We start from the raw sequence: 18,807 nt of genomic DNA on the forward strand, positions 1-18,807 counted from the left end.
AGCAAGCAAAGGTGGCCAGCTGCTTCACAGATAAGATCCATACAGAGATTATCATTACAGACTGCAAAGTGAATTTCTCAAGGTCCAGAGGGCTGTGCAATGGCTTTAAACTGAGTATATACTTATGAGGCAATTAGGCACATCAATATTAGGCACAAGAAAAATGCAATAGATCAGAGTAAGATCTGCAGTTTACCAAATTACAAGGACATATCTTGAAGTCAAATTACACTAACACAATTACACAAATTACACTGTAACCTTCAAAGGAAGAGGTCTTCATTGTATTCCAAAAACCTCATCGTGTTTTATTAATAAATTCTGGCAAGACAAAGTTTGAAGTCATACATTCATTTCATTGGCTAGTTTCAAGACCTCTTTATTCAATGATCTCTTTCTGTCATAATCTCCTTATCTAATTTAAGCAGAGTGCATTCTCTTGCTATGAGTGTAATTTTCATTTAAGTTGCTATAACTTGTGCATAAAGGAATATGTCAATTCAACTCACCAGCGAATACATTCTTCTGTGCTATAGAAGAGCAAAATGCAGACTATTTATACATCCCAATTTGAGTGTTATTTTTTTTCTTACAAAAAGACCAGGTGGCATCCAGACCTACACAGCACACCTGTGAGAAGTTGCAAAAAGCTTTTACACAAATACTAACTCCTTTTTTCCCGCCCCCCAACCTGCAAAGTCTGCTTGAGATTAAGGCAACCAGAAAGGACTAAGAATTCCAAAGGCAGCTCCCTGGCACTGTTGTCATCTTATCCTCTCAGTCTTTTAGAAGCAAGCATGTATGAAGTCTCTCTCTCCCCCTCCAATTATATCATTTGTCCTTTGCTAACTCTTATCTACATTTAGAAAAAAAAATTTAAATTCTTCTACCCAACATTGTAATTGGAGGAGCTGTAAGTAGATAATTTAACCTTGGGAGGATGTTCATTTTCACTGAGCATATCTCTCCAATCTATGAAACAGACAAACCCTTTCACCTGAGCATACCATTCTTTATTTGTGACAGAATTGTGAGATAATTCATTTCAAACAGTTGATCAACCCAGGGGGAGTATGAATGCCCAAACATTTAACAGACAATGATGCCTTTTTAAATGAAAGCTCAGGCTTGCAAAGATGGTTGTTACATGATGAACAGCAGTCCAATAACATCTCCTAGAGACACACACCCAAAAAATTGCCTTTTTGAAAACTATTCAGTAATTAGCAGACATATCATTTTTTGATCTGTCTCAGCCACTGCACATCAGTTTACCAGATTACAGCCTCTCTCAGAAGAGATCTCCCTGAAGAGAAATAGAAAGACTACTGCTATTTGCTCTCTTTGAAAAATTCTACCAGCTCAGTATCAATGCTGACTTCATGATTATGAAGCTCAAGAGCAAACCAGATTTATCCAGAAGCCAGCCTTGTGAAGGTGTAGCTGTAAATGTCCCCTAGGACTGAAGCACTCAGATAACACTGAGGAAAGGCTTCTTTTTTCTGAAGTGTTGGGTGGTCTGATAGACAGGAACCAGAAACATGCAAATGAAATTCAAGTTATTAAAGGAAAAAAAATCAGTTTCCTGGGGAATGTACACTATCTCTTCCTCTTTGAATGTCTCCTAGTGCCACAGTGCCCACACATACCACAATCCTCACAAGTATCTTGAATCCATTCAAACAGATCAATCCTTTGCTGTGCAATATACACTTTTTGTCTTCATATCCAAGGAGTGGTATCAGCTAGGCTGACACGTTCATGTATAGCTCCCAGCTAAGGTGGCTTTCTGACAGTCTAACTTCCCTGATGGCATGGTATTTAACCAAAAAGGTGCTTGTCTCTTCTGAGATACACAGTGCCACAGTACCCTGGCTGCTCTCTCACTCTTTGTCTTCACAAGGATAATAGCAGGAGGAAGTCTTGCCAGCTGATATCTAAACTTAGTTAAACCCAAGCTGCAGCACATGATTTTGCCTTTTCCTTTGCCACAGCAGTGAAAGAAGATATCCTGGCTTCAGCAAGCTGGTTCATGAAGCTTTGAGTGCATTATGCCTGGGCATGCAACAGCTCAACTTTGTGCATCAAGTCTTGAAAGCACTATCAATAATTTTGCTAGCACCCTGCTGAAGCAGAGTCTAGGAGACAGAAAGCACAGCCACCCTCCTCAGAGCTTCTTATCCAAACATCTTCAGTTATCCAAGCTCCTACATTAACCAAGCCAGAACTCTCAGGCCACGCTCACACAGCTGGGAGAATGCAATGAGAAATCTCACACTTTTTCACAGTCTGTGTCACTGCAGGCAAGGAAACAACTGGATAGCTCCCTTGGTGTCTCCTTTCACTGCATTGTTTTAAGTATCACACAAGATAGAGGAACATAAGAAGCCAGGAAAGGCTGTGTGTATTGTGATGAACATGGTCCAAACTGTTCCAGCCTAATCAAATTTAAATGATTCTCATTCAGGACTGACTTTGGTCTAAGGAGAACAAAGGAGTTCAGTTTGACAGTCACAGGTGCAATGTTCTCACACCAGCCTTCATTGCAATGGGGCAGGGGACCAGACTCAGCTTTTCCGTAGCTGTCGGATCCAACTCCAGTAACAAAAGCTAGAGCAATTCAACCTGATTCTACACCCTGGAAGTGATGAAAATGCAAACTGTCATCTGAGAAGTTCTGGTTACACACAAGCCAACCTAAGAAGATATTTTTGGCATGTTTGTCCACTTTTGTTATTTCAAAAATAGCTACAGCCCTGTCCATTGGTGCCCTTCTCAGCGATACCAGAACATCAGGAGACATCAAGGTCTTCAGGGACCACACATCCCATAGCTCTTACAGACTTCTGCTTCTTCCAAGTAGGGTTGAAACCAGGACATTAGAAGCTGCCAAGATTCTACAATACACAGTTCCCCAGAATCAGTTGGGTTTTTTTTCTACACCCTCAAATTATCATCAGATCATCTCAATTATTATACGCCTTGGGCAAATCACCTGTCATCTGGTATATTATACCACGCAGTGTCCTTGTTGTCACTTGCAGAATTCTCACGTGTTGCACAATGAAAATTTTGGGCTTCACAAACATTCCTGGCATGGAAGAAAAACAACTGAACTAGGGAAGAAGAGGCAAAGAAAAATATAGCTGAAGTTTATGTTAAAATACATGCTAAAATTAAACTGACTTTTCAAACACCAATATCTATTTTACACAGATTCCGTGCCACAGGTTCTATTGCTTTTTCAGTCTTTCTTGAAACACTAAAGAAAATATATAGTTGGTAAAATGAAACATAGACAGGAAAAGGGAGCAAGCTGACTGCTAACATGATTGTACAAATTGTTTGCTACTTCTTGGGCTGGGGGAAAAGCCTACATGCATTAGTGTTTGAAAACAAGCAATCTCCAAACATTTCCCCTCTACGATGCAAACTGCCCGAACTGATGAAGCAACATGTAAACAATGAGACATCAATGCCACTGTAGCTTTTCAGGGAAGAAGCTACAATGAAGGATCATTGTCCTCTATCACTGTATCCTATAGTAGACATTTTTTTTCTTGTCGACATTACAATAAATCACTCACTAGTCAGATTCCATCTGACAAAGTGCCATCACACTCAAAGTGGAAATCTCCACTGAACTGAACAGAGGTTTTTTTCCAGACCAAAACCAAGAGTTCTGTATAACTAATGATGCAATATAGCTACTATGCAATATAGCTTTCCTCCATACCACTCCAACTTTGGTGCAAAATTCAGAGGTGCTATCGGCTTTTATACAAATCCATCCATCTCTGTCTTTAAATTTTACACAAAACCATTAGCTAAACACACTTCAGCAAAAGGAATGACAAGGTCATCTGACTTCAGCATCACCCACCAAAGGAGTTCTCTACCCTATAAAGCAGCCTTATCCATTCTTTGGAGAGGACTGCTCTTCAAAAAATAAACCCCCAAAAAACCCCAAACAACATGAATCTCATTTTGCAGTTTGGCCTATAAGCATAGACTCTGACACACATTATGAATCCCCAAGGTAAAGTCAGTGCTACTCTACTACTACAACATCTGCTAAATATTCATTCTAATCCACCTACTAACTGCTTTACTAATGGAAGAAACCTATTTGGGTATATAACTCCTAAGCTTAATTACTACTATGCTAGATTTTAAAACCAGTAGTATTCCTACATATGTATGTATCAACACATAGCAACTGGAATGCAAAACAGCACCTCAGAAGTGCTCAACAGACCAGACAAAGCAGAGGGCTGATCCTAAAGCATCAGAGCATCCTCCTTGCTAGTAAGGGTGCGATACAAAATACCCAAAATCAGGTCCTAATGTCTGGAAGGCTGTTTCAACTGCTCAGCATTAAGGGAAAGAGCAACACAGCCTCAGTTTACATATCCATGCTCTGGCAATTCCAGTAAGGAGCCCACACCGGACCTGGATAGCAAACACTGCATTCATGCAAAGGCCCAGGGATATGGAGAAAAGAAAGGAGCCCTCAGCCCAAATGAGAGCATTCCTGCAGAGGAGAGGCAAACACCTACAGCAAAGACAATACAGTGTTCAGGAAGGCAGCACTGCAGCTCTTGCTGCATTTTGGGTTTGCAGCAAGGATGGTGGCTCAGGTACCCACATGGCAACGACTGCCTGAATAACTAAAGGCCAGAGACCATCAGAACAATTTGTCAACAGAAGACAGTCAAGACAAAAGAGCAAAGGATCGGCAAAGCAGCTTTCTAAAGCTATTGATAGTTCTGAATAACAAACACTTCTCCACACTAAGCTCTTTTTTGTAGAGGATGCAAATACTGAAAACACTAACAGTTTATTATCCCTAAAGCCCAACTCAAAGAGGTCTGGAGCTTCTGTGTGTGTATAATAGATACATAAAAACACATACATATATGCACACAAAACCTCAGCACCCGTTCCTTCACAACCAGCTTGGCATTACTGAAGGATCATCCTGAGGACAGCAGAATCACATCATAAAACACAAACAGGTAAGTAAGCCTCTCACATAGCACATGTGAGGACATCAAGGGTTTAAGCAGCAAAACAAATCAAGCTTTCTCCATTTTGCTTGCAAGCATGAGAGCTAGAAGGTGGTTCCAATTGTTGTGATGCTGCTTGTATCCATCATAGCAGAAGTCACTGAAAAGCACCAAGGGAAGCACTGAACAATTCATCAGCTTTCCACAGCAGACAGGACAGTGCTACTGGCTTTGATCCTTTATTTTGCTCAGTATCATATCACCTAGACACTCAGTAAGAATTTCACCAAAACAAAGTATTTTATTTCCAGCTCATCAAGGGAGTACTCTCAGTAAGACCCATGTGCTTCAACATAATGTCCATGGAATACCACCAAAGGTAGCAAGCTCCAGGACATCCTGTTTCACAAATAGAAGCAAAGGCAAATCAAACTGCATGCCACATCTCTGCAGTCAGTGTATGTGGCTTAGAAACATCCAGAAAGAGAGTACTGCTTTATTCCAGTGGGTGCTCGTAGTCTCAAACAGAAAACCCAACTGTCAGGTAAATCAAAAACTGAAGATCAGAACAGAATTATTTAGCAAGTGAGTTTGTTACTAATAGAGTGCAAATGAGACAAGCTGGAATTGTTACCCATTGGCAGCATGCATCTTACAAGCCTCGTCTGGCTCTGCAGACACAGTCTGCACCCAAAATGCCTGAAGATGTCTCCCAAATACAAAAGCAAATAGGGGAATGCACTCTCAAACTACAGAAATGAAGAGTCATCGATCAAGACAGCAATCAAAACTGTGAAGCATGAAACTGTAATCAAGACTACCACAAAATTGTACAACTCCTCAGATCCAATGAAAAAAGTTAATTTTCTTCCTAAGTTGGTTTTCACCTTGAAAGCTAATTGTTGAAAGAGAAAAGGTCACACTGCTTAATAACTTGAAGCAGAGAAAGCAGTACATGCAGATAATGTTTGACACGAGGTATTAATTACCTCTTTGACAGGGAATCTTTGTGCTGTAATGTATTGCTTGGAATCCACTCAGCTAGGTGTCACTAGAGCGTGGGCAAGTCACTTCTACCTTGCATTCCCAGATCACTGTGTACCAGGTCTGCTCATGTATTTAACACAGCTGGCTTCTTGGCACATGAAACAAATTCCTGTGTGGTTTTAAGTGATTAGTTTCAAAGAAATGGTTTGCTGGTTTGATATCAATTTCAAGAAATTCACACACAACTTATACTGCCTTCAAGCATGAAGGGATTGTGCTCTTCATTAGTCTCATCTAGTTGCTAACTCTGTTTAGTTCCTACAAAACTCTGCTTAATAGTTTACTTATGGGAACAGAGTCTTGCTTTGATTACCAGGGTAGCCAGATCTGTCTGCTTTAGCCCATGATTTGCCCTTTTCCTTGATTCATGAACACATCTGAATTAAAGCAAGTGGAAGTAAAAAAAAAAAAAAAAAAAGAAGAGAGAGAAAAAACTAAATCCAAGAGATTAAAGTAACAGGTAGCTCATAATACTCAGGAACTTCAAAGGAAAATTGAACAGGAAACGAGATTTAGAATACCCAAAATGTTCTTATATCTGGAATTAAGAACTCCAGGAATTCTTGAACATTTTGAAATTGAGAAGCATTGGCCAAAATCACAGCAACCTAGCTGGTAAAAATACTGGCATACATAGTTTTTGTTTTTTTTTCCAGGGAATCAAGTTTCACCTTGAACAACTTGAAAAAAAGATGAAAAAACCCCACACTGGTCCCAACTTCAACCAGAAGAGGCAGGACAAAAATCTTAGCAAAAGCTTCTGCAGCAAGAGCCAGGTTCTCAGCACAGCAGCTGGTCTACCCTTCCTGGAAATGCTCTTTCTTAAGACAAACTCAATCTTCCAACTGGATGCCTGCATCAGTGACAGGAAACCTTGCCAGTGAAAACTGAACTTGTATAAACTTTGTAAACCCAGAAATCAACCATTAGAGAGTCATGTGTCCACTTCTGTCCATCTGGGCAGCCTGTGCTGCAATCTAAGCAGGATGATTTCCTGCACACTGTGATCAGCTCACCAGAGCAGCAACACCAACACATCTTAATTTGGACACCTGAGCAGAGCACTACCTTCAGATGTTTATTTTAATATTGCATGATGATTCACCGTTGCCTTATCTAGGAAGCACCAACATGGCTTCAGTCTGAATTCCACGCTGAACTTGACCCAGGTTAATTGCTATTGCTGGCAATCTGCTGGCTGTGTGGAAAAAGCCAGCTGACAACATGACAACAGCCTCTTACATGAATTGGTGTGATACAGAAATATCCAAGCCAAGGACTGAAGACACAGAGAATCAGTCAGACCCTGCTTTTTTCCACTGGAAGTTATCCCTGCAGAACAGTGCCCAAATTTGCTGGGGGAAGTCTGTGCTGCCCTGCCAGTGCAGGACTCCTGGGTCAACAACATTCACCACAGCCCACAAGCATATGCTTCCCCTGAAGTGGTTTTTAAACTACTTTTAACTGCCAAGTATTCTTTACCACATTTATTTCTCAGTGTTGATTTAGAATAAATGTTTATTTTTAAATCATATTTGACATTTTGTTAGGTATACTGGAAAACAAACCCATTCCTACATAGGCAAAAATTAGGAATTAATGAGGTCTGGCAATTATCTTGATGGAAAAAACCAACTGACTTAGTTGAACACACCCAGAGGTTTGCTAGAAAAGGAAAGTCTGTTCTAGTAGTTAAAAAACAAACAAAATTGCTTCTTATTGATTTTAATTTAGGTTGAAACACTAGCTGTCTCTCCAACGAAGCCAGAAAGGGAAACAACTATAAATGAATACAAGATGTGATAAGATAGACAGATTCTTAAGCAATCTAGTACAGAGATGACCACCAGTTTAGACAGTAGTCAAAATATGATATCATATGTATGGATCAGTAAGTAAGTTTGCATTTGTCTCAGCCCCCAAACCTGGAAAGCTCAGTGTCTTTTTTATTACTCTAAAATGTTGTCCAATTAAGCTCTATTTTTTTCCCCTCCTTACAGATCCTCTAGATTCTAATTTACAAATAAAATCAAGAGAAGCAATTAAATGTTAAGTACTATCAGTGTGTTTTCCCAAGTGATGTACATGTGCAAGGGAACAGAAGTAGTCCAATCTTGATACAGACCAGGTTACAAATTGACATACACTTGTATAACCATTACTTGCAGGCTTCACGCTCTAGCAAGTAACATTGGGCATCACACTCCCCTTCCATGCACAGCAGAGCTTGGCCCATAAGTCTCTCACAAGCTGCAGCAGCTGCAGATACATGTTAGTCCACCAGTCTCTGGGGCAAGCACAGGGACAGTCAGGACCTTAGGGTGCACTGTAAGAGTATATGCAGCACAGAACAATGCAGGAAGGGACTTTTGGTGATGGCCATCTAGTCCATCACTTTGAACACTAGTTAAAACCTTCCTGGCCCACTGCCTGGTCATTCATCCATGTTCTCCAAGTAGCACACACTGCCCAGGCCTGCCCAGCTCTAAATGTGTCCTGGTCTCTGAAATACATGAGAAATGTCAGTATTGATCAAGGACAACTGAGTTTTTGATCCGGTCAGCATACCAGAACTTGAACAATACTACCTGGACCAGGTGGTCTCAGTTGCTTGGCTCTAGCGTTTGGAAGCCTGCACTTCTCTCTCCTTCAGTCATAAGGATCTCTCCACCTTCTCATCTACCTCCACAGACATCAGAGCATCTTCCCAGATAGGATAATATTAGCTGGAGCAGAAGGGATTAGTTTTACTCATTTGATGCATGGTGCAGGTTTGCCCAAAAACTAACACAATCAAAATGAATAGCTGAAAGCATCCAGGGGAGGCCACTCTAACAAAAAAAAAAAAAAAAAAAACAAACAAACAGATAACACAGCAGGACTTCTAAATTCTTGCTATTTCCTCAATATTCAGTCCCCTCAACTCCATCAAGCAGCAGAAAATGAGGATGCTACACGAAACACTTTCTACTGAAAGCAGCAGCATAAGTAAGGGTAACAGGGTTTGGGAATGAATGGGAAAAACAAAAGCCCCAAAACACATTCCTAAGAAACCTGTTGCCTCCCTGGAGTTACATTCAAATCAAAATCCCCACTCCAGGTTTCTGATGAAGCTCAACTGTGATACTCACACCAGTGTCATCCACACACAAGCGATAACTCTCAGAAGGTCACAGTCTCATAGTTCTGCAGCTGTGTGAAGCTTTCGGTTTACAACACGTAACACAAGTCAAACCAAGATACCCATTTTAGATAACTCCACAAAAGGTACCTGGACTATTATGGGATAAACTGACTGCTACGTTCTTAAAAACTGTGGGGCTACAAAAGGATATAAACTAAACCAGAACAACTGATGGAGCTAAGACACCATGATCACAGAAGAGTTCAAAGAAACTTCCCCTTCTTTCTGTTGCTAAAATAGCAGCATTTGAGTCATGTAAAAAAAAGAGACACATTTAAAGAATTTATTTCAATAAAGATAAAAAACCTAAGAATTAGTGATCCAGACCACATCCACTGAACAGCAGACTATTTTGTTCAACACTAATGCCAATAAGGATCTAAAAGTCATAGCAGGCAAACAATCAACACGAGCTTGCTTGCTGTGGCAGGAAAATAGGCCACAGAAAATACTTGGACAAATAGAAAGGGCAATAGAATCACACAAGTATGATATGAATAATACCAGTGTTCAGTTCTGGTGTGCACCTTTCTGAAAAGAAGTTGAAAAGAGATTGGAAAAAAGACACACACACATAAAAAAAACCCTGCTAGAAAAATTATTCAAGGACTGGATAAAATGTGATAGCAAAGGGCTTGTCGAGTTCAGGACACTGAGTTAATCAGAACATTGTGACATGGTTTTATTGTAACATGCAAGTACTTCCACAGTAGCAAATTATCAGAGGAAGGCTCTTTAGTAAAGAAAAATTAAACATATAAGACAGTTGTTAAAGTGGTATTTGAGTTTCATAACTACAGCAGGTAATTCAAATAACCACTTTGTTTGCGTGTTTGTTTTAGTAACTACTTTACTCAAGAAAAAGTTGAGCATCGCTTGAGAATGGACACCAAACAACTGATTAAAAAAACCTCACAGCACTTGACAAAAACTCAAGTATCTTTGCAACAGCCACAGCTTTGGTCAAAAGAACTAGACACGTCTCCATAGACCAATTCTAGGGACTGAAACATGTAAGTGTCCTCCAAAAAGCCAGAGAACTGGACACCTCTGCTTCACAGCAAGCAGACTCATACAAACACATGGTTTTGTATTTGACCAGACAGTAAAAGATATCCTCCAAGAAGCACAAAGACTGCATTAAAATGGGGCACCTTTGCCAAAGCACAAAGACTGCATCAAAAGGGTGCACCTTTGACACAAAGCCAGTCTATGGGAAAATTGAAAAGAACATGTACAGTCATTCCTCAGAATAATGCCATGATGAGGGTTATGGTGCAAAACCTCACCTGATGAAAGCTGCCACAGAAACATTGTGCAATGAGAATTTCCAGCAGCTGAGGACCTGCCATTATGCCAAGACAAAACATTATAAACTCGCAGATGTTGTGCCCCAGGTTTACAAGGTAACAATGAATTAATTCACAGTAAACAGAAAAAAAAGTGCTTTACAATGCATAAACAATGTAGTAAGAAACAATTTAAAAAGTCACAGTTTCCAAAACTGCTGTCACTGAGCACATCATTTTAACACTTATTTAAGTAAAACTGCACAAAGGTGTTGCTTTGGAACACAAACAGCTACACAAAAGCCATATAATCTGATGCAAAACCCTTGGGCAAAGAAGGAAAAATACACAACTAATTTTAGAATCTCCATTAGCAGTTCTCACCAATTAAAATATGATGCAACTGCTGTCAACAGGCAAATTTTAGTTCTATTTAAGCATAGATTGAAATACAAAACACACAAGCTACCACACTATAAGAATAATAAGTAAACTAGTTGCAAATAGCTTGGAAGCCAACAAAAGAAATATTTGACTGGTTATTTCTGCCTACCTACTACATGGATGCTACATTTAAGTTATGTTGCACAAACTCTACATTGACTGCAGGAAATCTATACCATAATCTCCAGAAGTCTAGAAGCACCTTAGGAATATAAATACCACTGAAAGTCTATTGAAAAAATAATCCTTAAACTCACTTGTGATAGCAATGTAATCTGCACTTAATTATCTGAAAGCTACTAGGTATCTTTGTCTCAGCTTGGAGCTCCCAGGTGGTGGGGAGTAGGGCAGGGATGGAGGGATGTAAGTCTCATGCTGAAGACCTCTAAATTGAGGGTTAAAGAAATATATATCAGACCCCCATAAAAAAAAAATATCAAAGCATACAATTAAAAAAAAGAGTAAATAAAATCACTATGCTTGCTCTAAAAGACTTAGCCAAAACTTACTTATTTTGAGATGTGTATCAGGAACTTCACTGCTTTCTAACAAGTTTTTAAAATCCAGAGAAGGACGGGAAATAAAGACAACCAAAACAACCCAAAAAAAACCAAGAAGATTTAACAGTAGAGCATTTCTAAGCACATCAGACTGATGCAAAAGCACACACTGGTTGTCAGTGGTAGAGGGGTTACTTCAGAGACATCCTGGTTTTCAAGAAATGCAACAAGGCCCAAAGAAAGTAACTGGCTTTGCTGTTCAGAATCAGCAAGATTAAGCTATAACTGTTTGTATTTAGCTGTTGAAGAATGGCTTATCCAGCATGGCAGCACAAGTGAGTCTACTGTCACAACCTGCTTAGTTAGTGTTCACCACTTGTTAGAGTGAAATCCTTTTCCATTCTGGGACAACTAACACTGCTTTTCAGCCAGCCTGACAAACTGGCAAAGGGACTGCAGGTCTAAGACTTCAGACTGCTAAAAAACAATAATCCAAATTGTATATGTAAAGAAAGAGCAAGGGAGTACTTTGATTAAAGCAAGCACCTTGTATGTTTCCTACAAGCCTGCTACAAGGACAGAAGATGGAAAGAGTGAAGTGTGGGGAATAAACCAACTGTCCGCTGTGCCTGCAAGGAGTTATCAGATAGCTTTCCTTTACTGTCAACAGAATAAACTGACTCTCAACAGAAGACCTTTAACAGCACTCTGTCAGAGAGACAGGCACATTTTATTTCAAAAAAGAGAACAAAACAGCTGCCAGAAGACCAAATAACATCCCACATTTTGCTTCTAAATACCAATTCAAGTCTTCAGAACTCAAGGTCTCATTCATTACATATCTGCAAAGCAGAGAAAAGGATTTTTCAAAGCAGCTTTCCTAAGCTAAGCATCCAAGTCTGAAAACACCTAGATTTTCTTTAGAAAGGACTCCATGCTATGAATGCAAAGTCCCTCCAAGGAAGCACTGGCACAGGATAAACATACTCAGGCATCACTGCAGAATGGTAGCATAGAAAAACTGCAACACCCACATCAGTTGAGATTTTTATGTGTCAGTACTGCTGGCAGGAGCACGATGCGGTCAGGTTTTTAGTTCTAGAAAACGGTCCATCATTATTCAAATGGCTTCATAATTAAGAACTCTACTACTTCAACTTCCAAGCAAACTTAGAGATGCATAATAAAACCACATAAAAAATAAATAAGGCCATGTACTAACTGCTTTTACTTTAACCATAGTTCACTTGAAGACTAATTCAAATTGCTCTAAAGGGAGCCCATTCACTGTAATAAAAACATATCTTAGAGTGATTGCACAACTTCTTTCTTTACTGCCCTCTGGCCTCCCTCCTCTTCCAGTCAGCTGGGGAGTTCATTCACCACCACTGCTTCCTTCAGCCCTCTATTAATACAGCTAGCAATCAGAGAAAAGGAAAAATGAAACAAGAACAGCAATATCCACGGAGTACTACAGTATCTTCACTGCTGTGCTTGCAATCTCCACCCTCATTCATTGTTCACTTTCTGGGTGGGAAGAACTTTGGCTTAGGAAACAAGTAAATGACAGCTCAAGGCATAAACCAGAATTTCACTGCGTCTTGGCAGCTGTGCCGCAACACGACAACTGTACATTGAATGACAAACATTTGAAGACATGATCTGTGTAGCCCTGATTCATCTAGGAGTACACCTGTCCTCACTGAAGTGGGGCTAGATGACTTGAGAGCTGTACCATGTGTTAGTAGTATTAAAAGAAAGCAGCCAGTCTGACTTGCCAAGGGCAAGTAACATGAATGGATACATGTCAACATACAAAACAGGTATGATCAACTACTACAAGAAAGTGAGTAATGGAAAATTTAACAGCAACTAAGAATCATTTCTCTGCATTTTTTTTTCTATGAGTGTACTGACACATGTAAAAGCTAACTGCTTTCATCAAAAGTTATTCGCTAGTTGGGCACCTCCAGCTGGCCATGCTCCAGGTTCCTTTGCTTAGTATGAAAGTGTGCATTAATTCACATCTTCCTTCTCTGCTTTGCTTCCAACCCTTGCATGTCTCCACAAAGATGATACAGGCCAGTTTTTCCTGGGAGTAACTCTGGCAATAGATGAAGTCACATTCCCATCAGCTTGGTACAAGAAGATGCAGGTTCTCAATTTTAACTTGGAAGAAACATGAACAGAAATTTACCTCACAAAGAATGGGAAAAAATGTAAAGATATTTAGGCACCTAAAGCAGTAAGCAGTCCCCAGAGGGGGTATATCAAACCATAAATTAACCCATACAGTGCATATTTGCATCCTCAAATGATATCTTTTAAGAAGAGAACTTCATCACCTGATGAGAATCCACTTCCTAAAATCCCTTAAAATTTGTATTCAGAATTAAACTTTAAGTAGCATGGGCTTGTAACTATAATTACAATTTCATCAACACACAGGAGGCACTCTAATCTTTAAAAATGGAAGCACATAGAAATTAGTCTCATTTTTTCATAATTTCTCAGATTAAAGTTATATATTAGCTAAAGTACAGTGTTATTACTACACCCTTAGGCTTCAGAGCACATCATATTCATTTGGCTGCTAAAAAGCAGCAACCAAATGATTAACATTTTTTCCAAGGACAATTGAGATTAACAGTTTGAAGTAATTTCTTTAATTTAACCATGAAACTCGCACATTGAAATTAGAGACAACACTATTAACATTTTATTTCAGAAATGTTAGTCCTTGAGCGCTGATCATAAGATGAAATAGAGTCCACACCCTTATCTGTCTTCTCTGTAATTGGGAACAAACCCCAACTATTAAACTTGTACAACTTGATAACAGTACAGCTTTGACTCAGTGCACATACTTCAGTAGCTTCAGACGACGCTTGTCCCTGCAAAGACCCAGAAACTGGGAGTGAAACCATCACCCTAACAAAATCAATAGGTGTTCTCCAGTGAGTTTTTGTGGCACCAAGCAAGAACTACTTGTCCAGCAGAGGTTCCCAGCACAGATGCAGAAGGGACAGATAAACAACAGGACATCTCTGTGCTAGATTCATGGAAGTTCTTCACTGCTCTGACCAAGACATCCATTTTCTGACCAGAATCAAAAAAAAAAAAAAAAAAAAAAAAAGGTGCTTTAATTTCCAAATTTCCATTTCCTAGACAAAAATGAGAGAAGATAGTGGGTAAGAGAGCAGTAATAAAAATCTTAACTCATACACAGAGGCAAAAATCTTCCTCATTCTTCCAAGCAGAGCAACATCCTGTCTGAACACAGGTTTTGCAGACACCACAAACACCTCAGTATGACTGAGGGATTTCCCATTACCCTCAAATCATGTTTTCTGTCTTTTTTGAATATACCAAAAACTGCTTCCTCACATAATGCTTCTTCCCTCCTCCGTAATTTAGGAAGCTCCTACTTTTGCTGTTAGCACAGGTAGCTCCTGTGACTACCTGAAGACTTTCCAAAGCTGTACCCAGGCTCTGTTAACTGCAAATCAGCTCCTGTAAACCTACTAATGGATAGCAAAGCTCTCCCTTGAGTTTTGCCACCCAAGAAACATACCAGCAAGCTCAGCTCTTACAGCCTGGGAAGGCTCACTTGACGTTCTTTTTCTGCAAGGACTCCATTAGCAACTTCCTGTAACGTAACACATGTTTTAAAAAGGCACTGAAAATAAGGGATAATTAAAATGTAGGAAGTGTCATCTTCATAAAAGCCACAGGACTAAATAAAGTCTTGGAGGGCCCTCTCCTGTACATTCCGTTTTTCTCCACGTGCACGCACCTTCCTCTTTAAAAATCTTTAATAAATAAAGTCAGTCTTCTCTGATCCTTTAAAAAAAAATCTGAAGTAGCATTTCATTAGTTCATAGGGAAAAGATCTCATCTATTTTTTTCCTCCAAGCAGAAGACAGTTACATGCAAAATTAACTCTCAGCTCAGAACTATAAGGACTCAAAATCCAAAACCCATTTACAGGCAGTTACCAGGTCAGCAACAATTTGATCCATTACCAAGGAGTTAATCTAGACTCAAGAAAATTACTTCCATTTATGCATCTAGCCTAAGAGAATGCTAATAACTGTCACTCCTTCGACCGGCCTGTCACAGGAACAGTGAAGAATGGCACAAATATTGTTGTGGGTTTTTTTAAGGCAAAAATACGTGCTTTCTTAGCAAAGTGCTGGAAACTAGGTAATAAGGATATCACAGTAAAGTTATTATTTGTGTCTCACTGATTTTGGGTTCTGTGAATTTATATTAATGAGCCAACAGACCCCATGGAAACAACCTCTCTTACCTTGTCTTAGTTTGATTTATTAAGCAATGCAATTACCAATGACAAGCCCACAGAGAAACACACTAAACTTAACACTTGAGAAAGATAAGGGTAATGTTTTGCTCTTTTTGTGTGAGAATGACTACTTCCTTTGATTGCAACCAAATAAATAGCAACAGAAATACCTACTTAAACAGTGAAAACCCACCACAATCCTCCTAACAAAGGAATACTGCAGAGACTTGTTTTCTGCATGGTTCATTTATTGTTGCTGAACAAAGAAAAAGTAGCCTTTTTGTTTCTTTACAAAGTGATTTGCAGGCGAGAAAACAAACAGTGGCCACTCTTTCAAAGAGCTACATATGAAGCAGAAGGAAGAAATACACTTGTAAATGAACACAATGTAACAAATTCTCTAATGCTCCAGGAAACGCTATGAAAAGGTAATGAAACATTTTGTGATAGATACTAAACGGTTAATATCCGGCCGGGATTCCCCGCCAACACAAATTCCGATGATTTGCCATTGGATGTTGTCAGCACCAATGTCCTGTTATAGTCCACCGAGATCCTCCCTGCAGCTTTCCTGCCTCGGGCATCTCTGATGTACCGAATCAGAGTCTGGAGCGTCCCCGTTTATCATGATATTTCGCTTACCACCCCCTTGCTCGCACGCACACACAGATATTAATATGCTGCTTTTCAGCAGAACGCATAAAAGAGCAACCAAGTCACTAAGATATGGTAGCTCTGTACAAAAACTAAATGCATAAAAGCCTTCTGGAAAATAGTTTGCTTCCCAAGCACATCTTTAGCTACGAACAACCCTGAAACATTCCCAAGTATTACACTGCTGGTGTATGGCTTCAAGCATTAGAGGCTTCACCTACACACAGCAAACATCCCTAGATCTACTACTCTCTGCTTGCATTTGTCTTTATATTCAAACCATAATGCAAATATTATCTGTTTCAAACACACTGATCTAAATCAGCAAGTCATACAATACTGTCATATTAAACCTACATCATAGCTTGTTTTCCTGAAGCATTCCTGCAGCCTGCTTTCTAGATGTAATTACTGTACAATATATATCAGAACCAGAGAGAAAGGCTTCACTCTGAGGGCTGAAATTGAGAAAAAAAAAATCAATACAAAGATGATAAATGTTTCTTCAAGAGCTGCAGTGGTATTACCCTCCCTCCAACTTTTTTTTTTTGCTTCGTTTAATTTTACCATATGAGAAGCTGATGCAAGGACTGGGATATGATGGGTCTGTCCAATTATCCCCCCGTTTTGGGTTAGGAAAAAAAACGTATTGTAGGAAAAGAGAAGAAAAATGAAGAGGAAGTTCCTATAAAGAACTTCTAGAAATGAAGCCTCCAGAATTTAATTATTTCTTTTCACATTCGCACACCTGGACGCAGCCAACAACCCGGCTGCATCAGGAACTCACAGAAGAAACAGGAGTCGTCGCGGGGCCTTGAGGCCCTCACAGAGGGATGGGGGGCTCGCCCTGCCCATGGCCCCTCATACCACAACCAACCCACCGCTGCCAGAAGGGAGGAAGCACCGTCAGAAGTAATTAAACAAGGCGCTTTCGAGCATTCAGCGGAGCCGGCCGCTCCCGGACAGCCGCCGTCAGCCGCACACGCGGCGAGGGCAGGACCAGAGGCGCTCGCGGTGCCCTGGGGCCGACACGCGGGGACTGCGCGCGGGCGGGGCTCGCGCTGCGCGCCGGCGGACTAGGGAGCGCGCGGCCCCGCGGGGGCGCCGGCGGCGCGACAGCGCCCCTAGCGGCTGGCCGGGGGCACTGCAGAGGCGGCGGGAGCCGGAGCCCCGCGCGGGCACCGCGAGTTCCCCCGGGCCGGGGGCGCTCCCGGGGCGCGGGTCGGGGAAGACAGGGACGCGGGGGTCCACCGCGGAGCGCGGAACTGGCCGAGCGCCCACCGGCCCCGTTATAGATAGCATATGCATTTCCCAACGAAGGGGAAAGGGGACGGCGAGCAGCGATGCACAGATACAAGCCACAGGGTGCACAGGCGGGTGGGAGGCACGGCTGCCGCCGGGTACCCCGCGGCCTCAAAACCCCTCTCCAACGGGCGTGGGGAATGGCCGCGGGAATGGCTCCGCGGGTGCGGAGCGGGCGCGCAGCCCTCGCGCCCCTCCCGCCCTACCAAGGTCAGTGCGCCGGCACAGCGAGACACCCACCGCGGACATGAGTGGGGTGGTTAGGGCAAAGACCCGCGCACAACTAAGTTTTTGGCGGGGGAGGGGGGCTGCAGCAAGAAATCGGAGCAAGGAGTCACGCTCCCTGCGGGGCAGCGAGGGGCAGTCCCGCAGCACAAAGGCAGCCCCACGGCAGCCCCGCGAAGGAAGGGCAGCACACAATAACCCCCTTCGTCCGCCCCACGCCGTCGGGGGCTGCAGTGCATCGGAGAGAGCGGACACCGCGCCGAGAGCGCGGAGCCGAGCCCATAAACCGCACACGGCCCCACTCGCGGGTAACGCTGCCCGCAGTCGGGAGAATGCTATGGAGCTGGGGGAAACCAAGTGTTGGAGCCACCCGTGCAGAGGGGCCCCCACGGTCCCCGGCGCATTATCCACCCTCGCAGGGTGCCCCGGCGGCACCCCACGGGGGTCGCGGACACGTGTGGTGGAGGCAGCGGGAAGCCCCCCGCCAGCCGCGTTCACTCACCGGGAAAGCACACCACATCATGGAGCACGGAGCTGGTGATTTTCAAGAAAAAGATCCACCAACACGGTTGCAGTAGCCTCCGCATGTCCAAAGCCGCACATCGAAAGGGGAATAGGGGCTAAAATAATTAACGCACAGGAGAGGGAGAAAAACAACAAAAAAACAAAAAAAAAAAAAAAAGGGGGGGGGGAAACAAAAGCAAAAAACAACAAAAAAGGCAAAAAACCCAAACTTGTTGAAAATAAGTTTCTCCCCGCGCCCCTCTTCCTGCGGGAGAAAGCGGGTGGGCTCCTGATCGCCTCCTCAACCGGGGTAAAAAGCCGCGGAGCCGGGGTGCAGGAGGAG

The 18,807-nt window shown here is 41.9% G+C and overlaps 1 protein-coding gene across 1 annotated transcript in view; it reads right to left on the reverse strand.

Moving 5' to 3' along the window:
• PTPRG (protein tyrosine phosphatase receptor type G) overlaps nt 1–18,547 on the reverse strand; it is a 413,314-nt gene extending 394,767 nt beyond the window's left edge. The window contains exon 1 of the mRNA XM_054387705.1: nt 18,463–18,547. Coding sequence (XP_054243680.1) covers nt 18,463–18,547 — 85 coding nt within the window. The remainder of the gene's footprint in view (nt 1–18,462) is intronic.
• Nucleotides 18,548–18,807: the final 260 nt, after the last annotated feature.

This window comes from Indicator indicator, chromosome 15 (genome assembly GCF_027791375.1).
Source record: "Indicator indicator isolate 239-I01 chromosome 15, UM_Iind_1.1, whole genome shotgun sequence".
Classification (NCBI taxonomy): Eukaryota; Metazoa; Chordata; class Aves; order Piciformes; family Indicatoridae; genus Indicator; species Indicator indicator.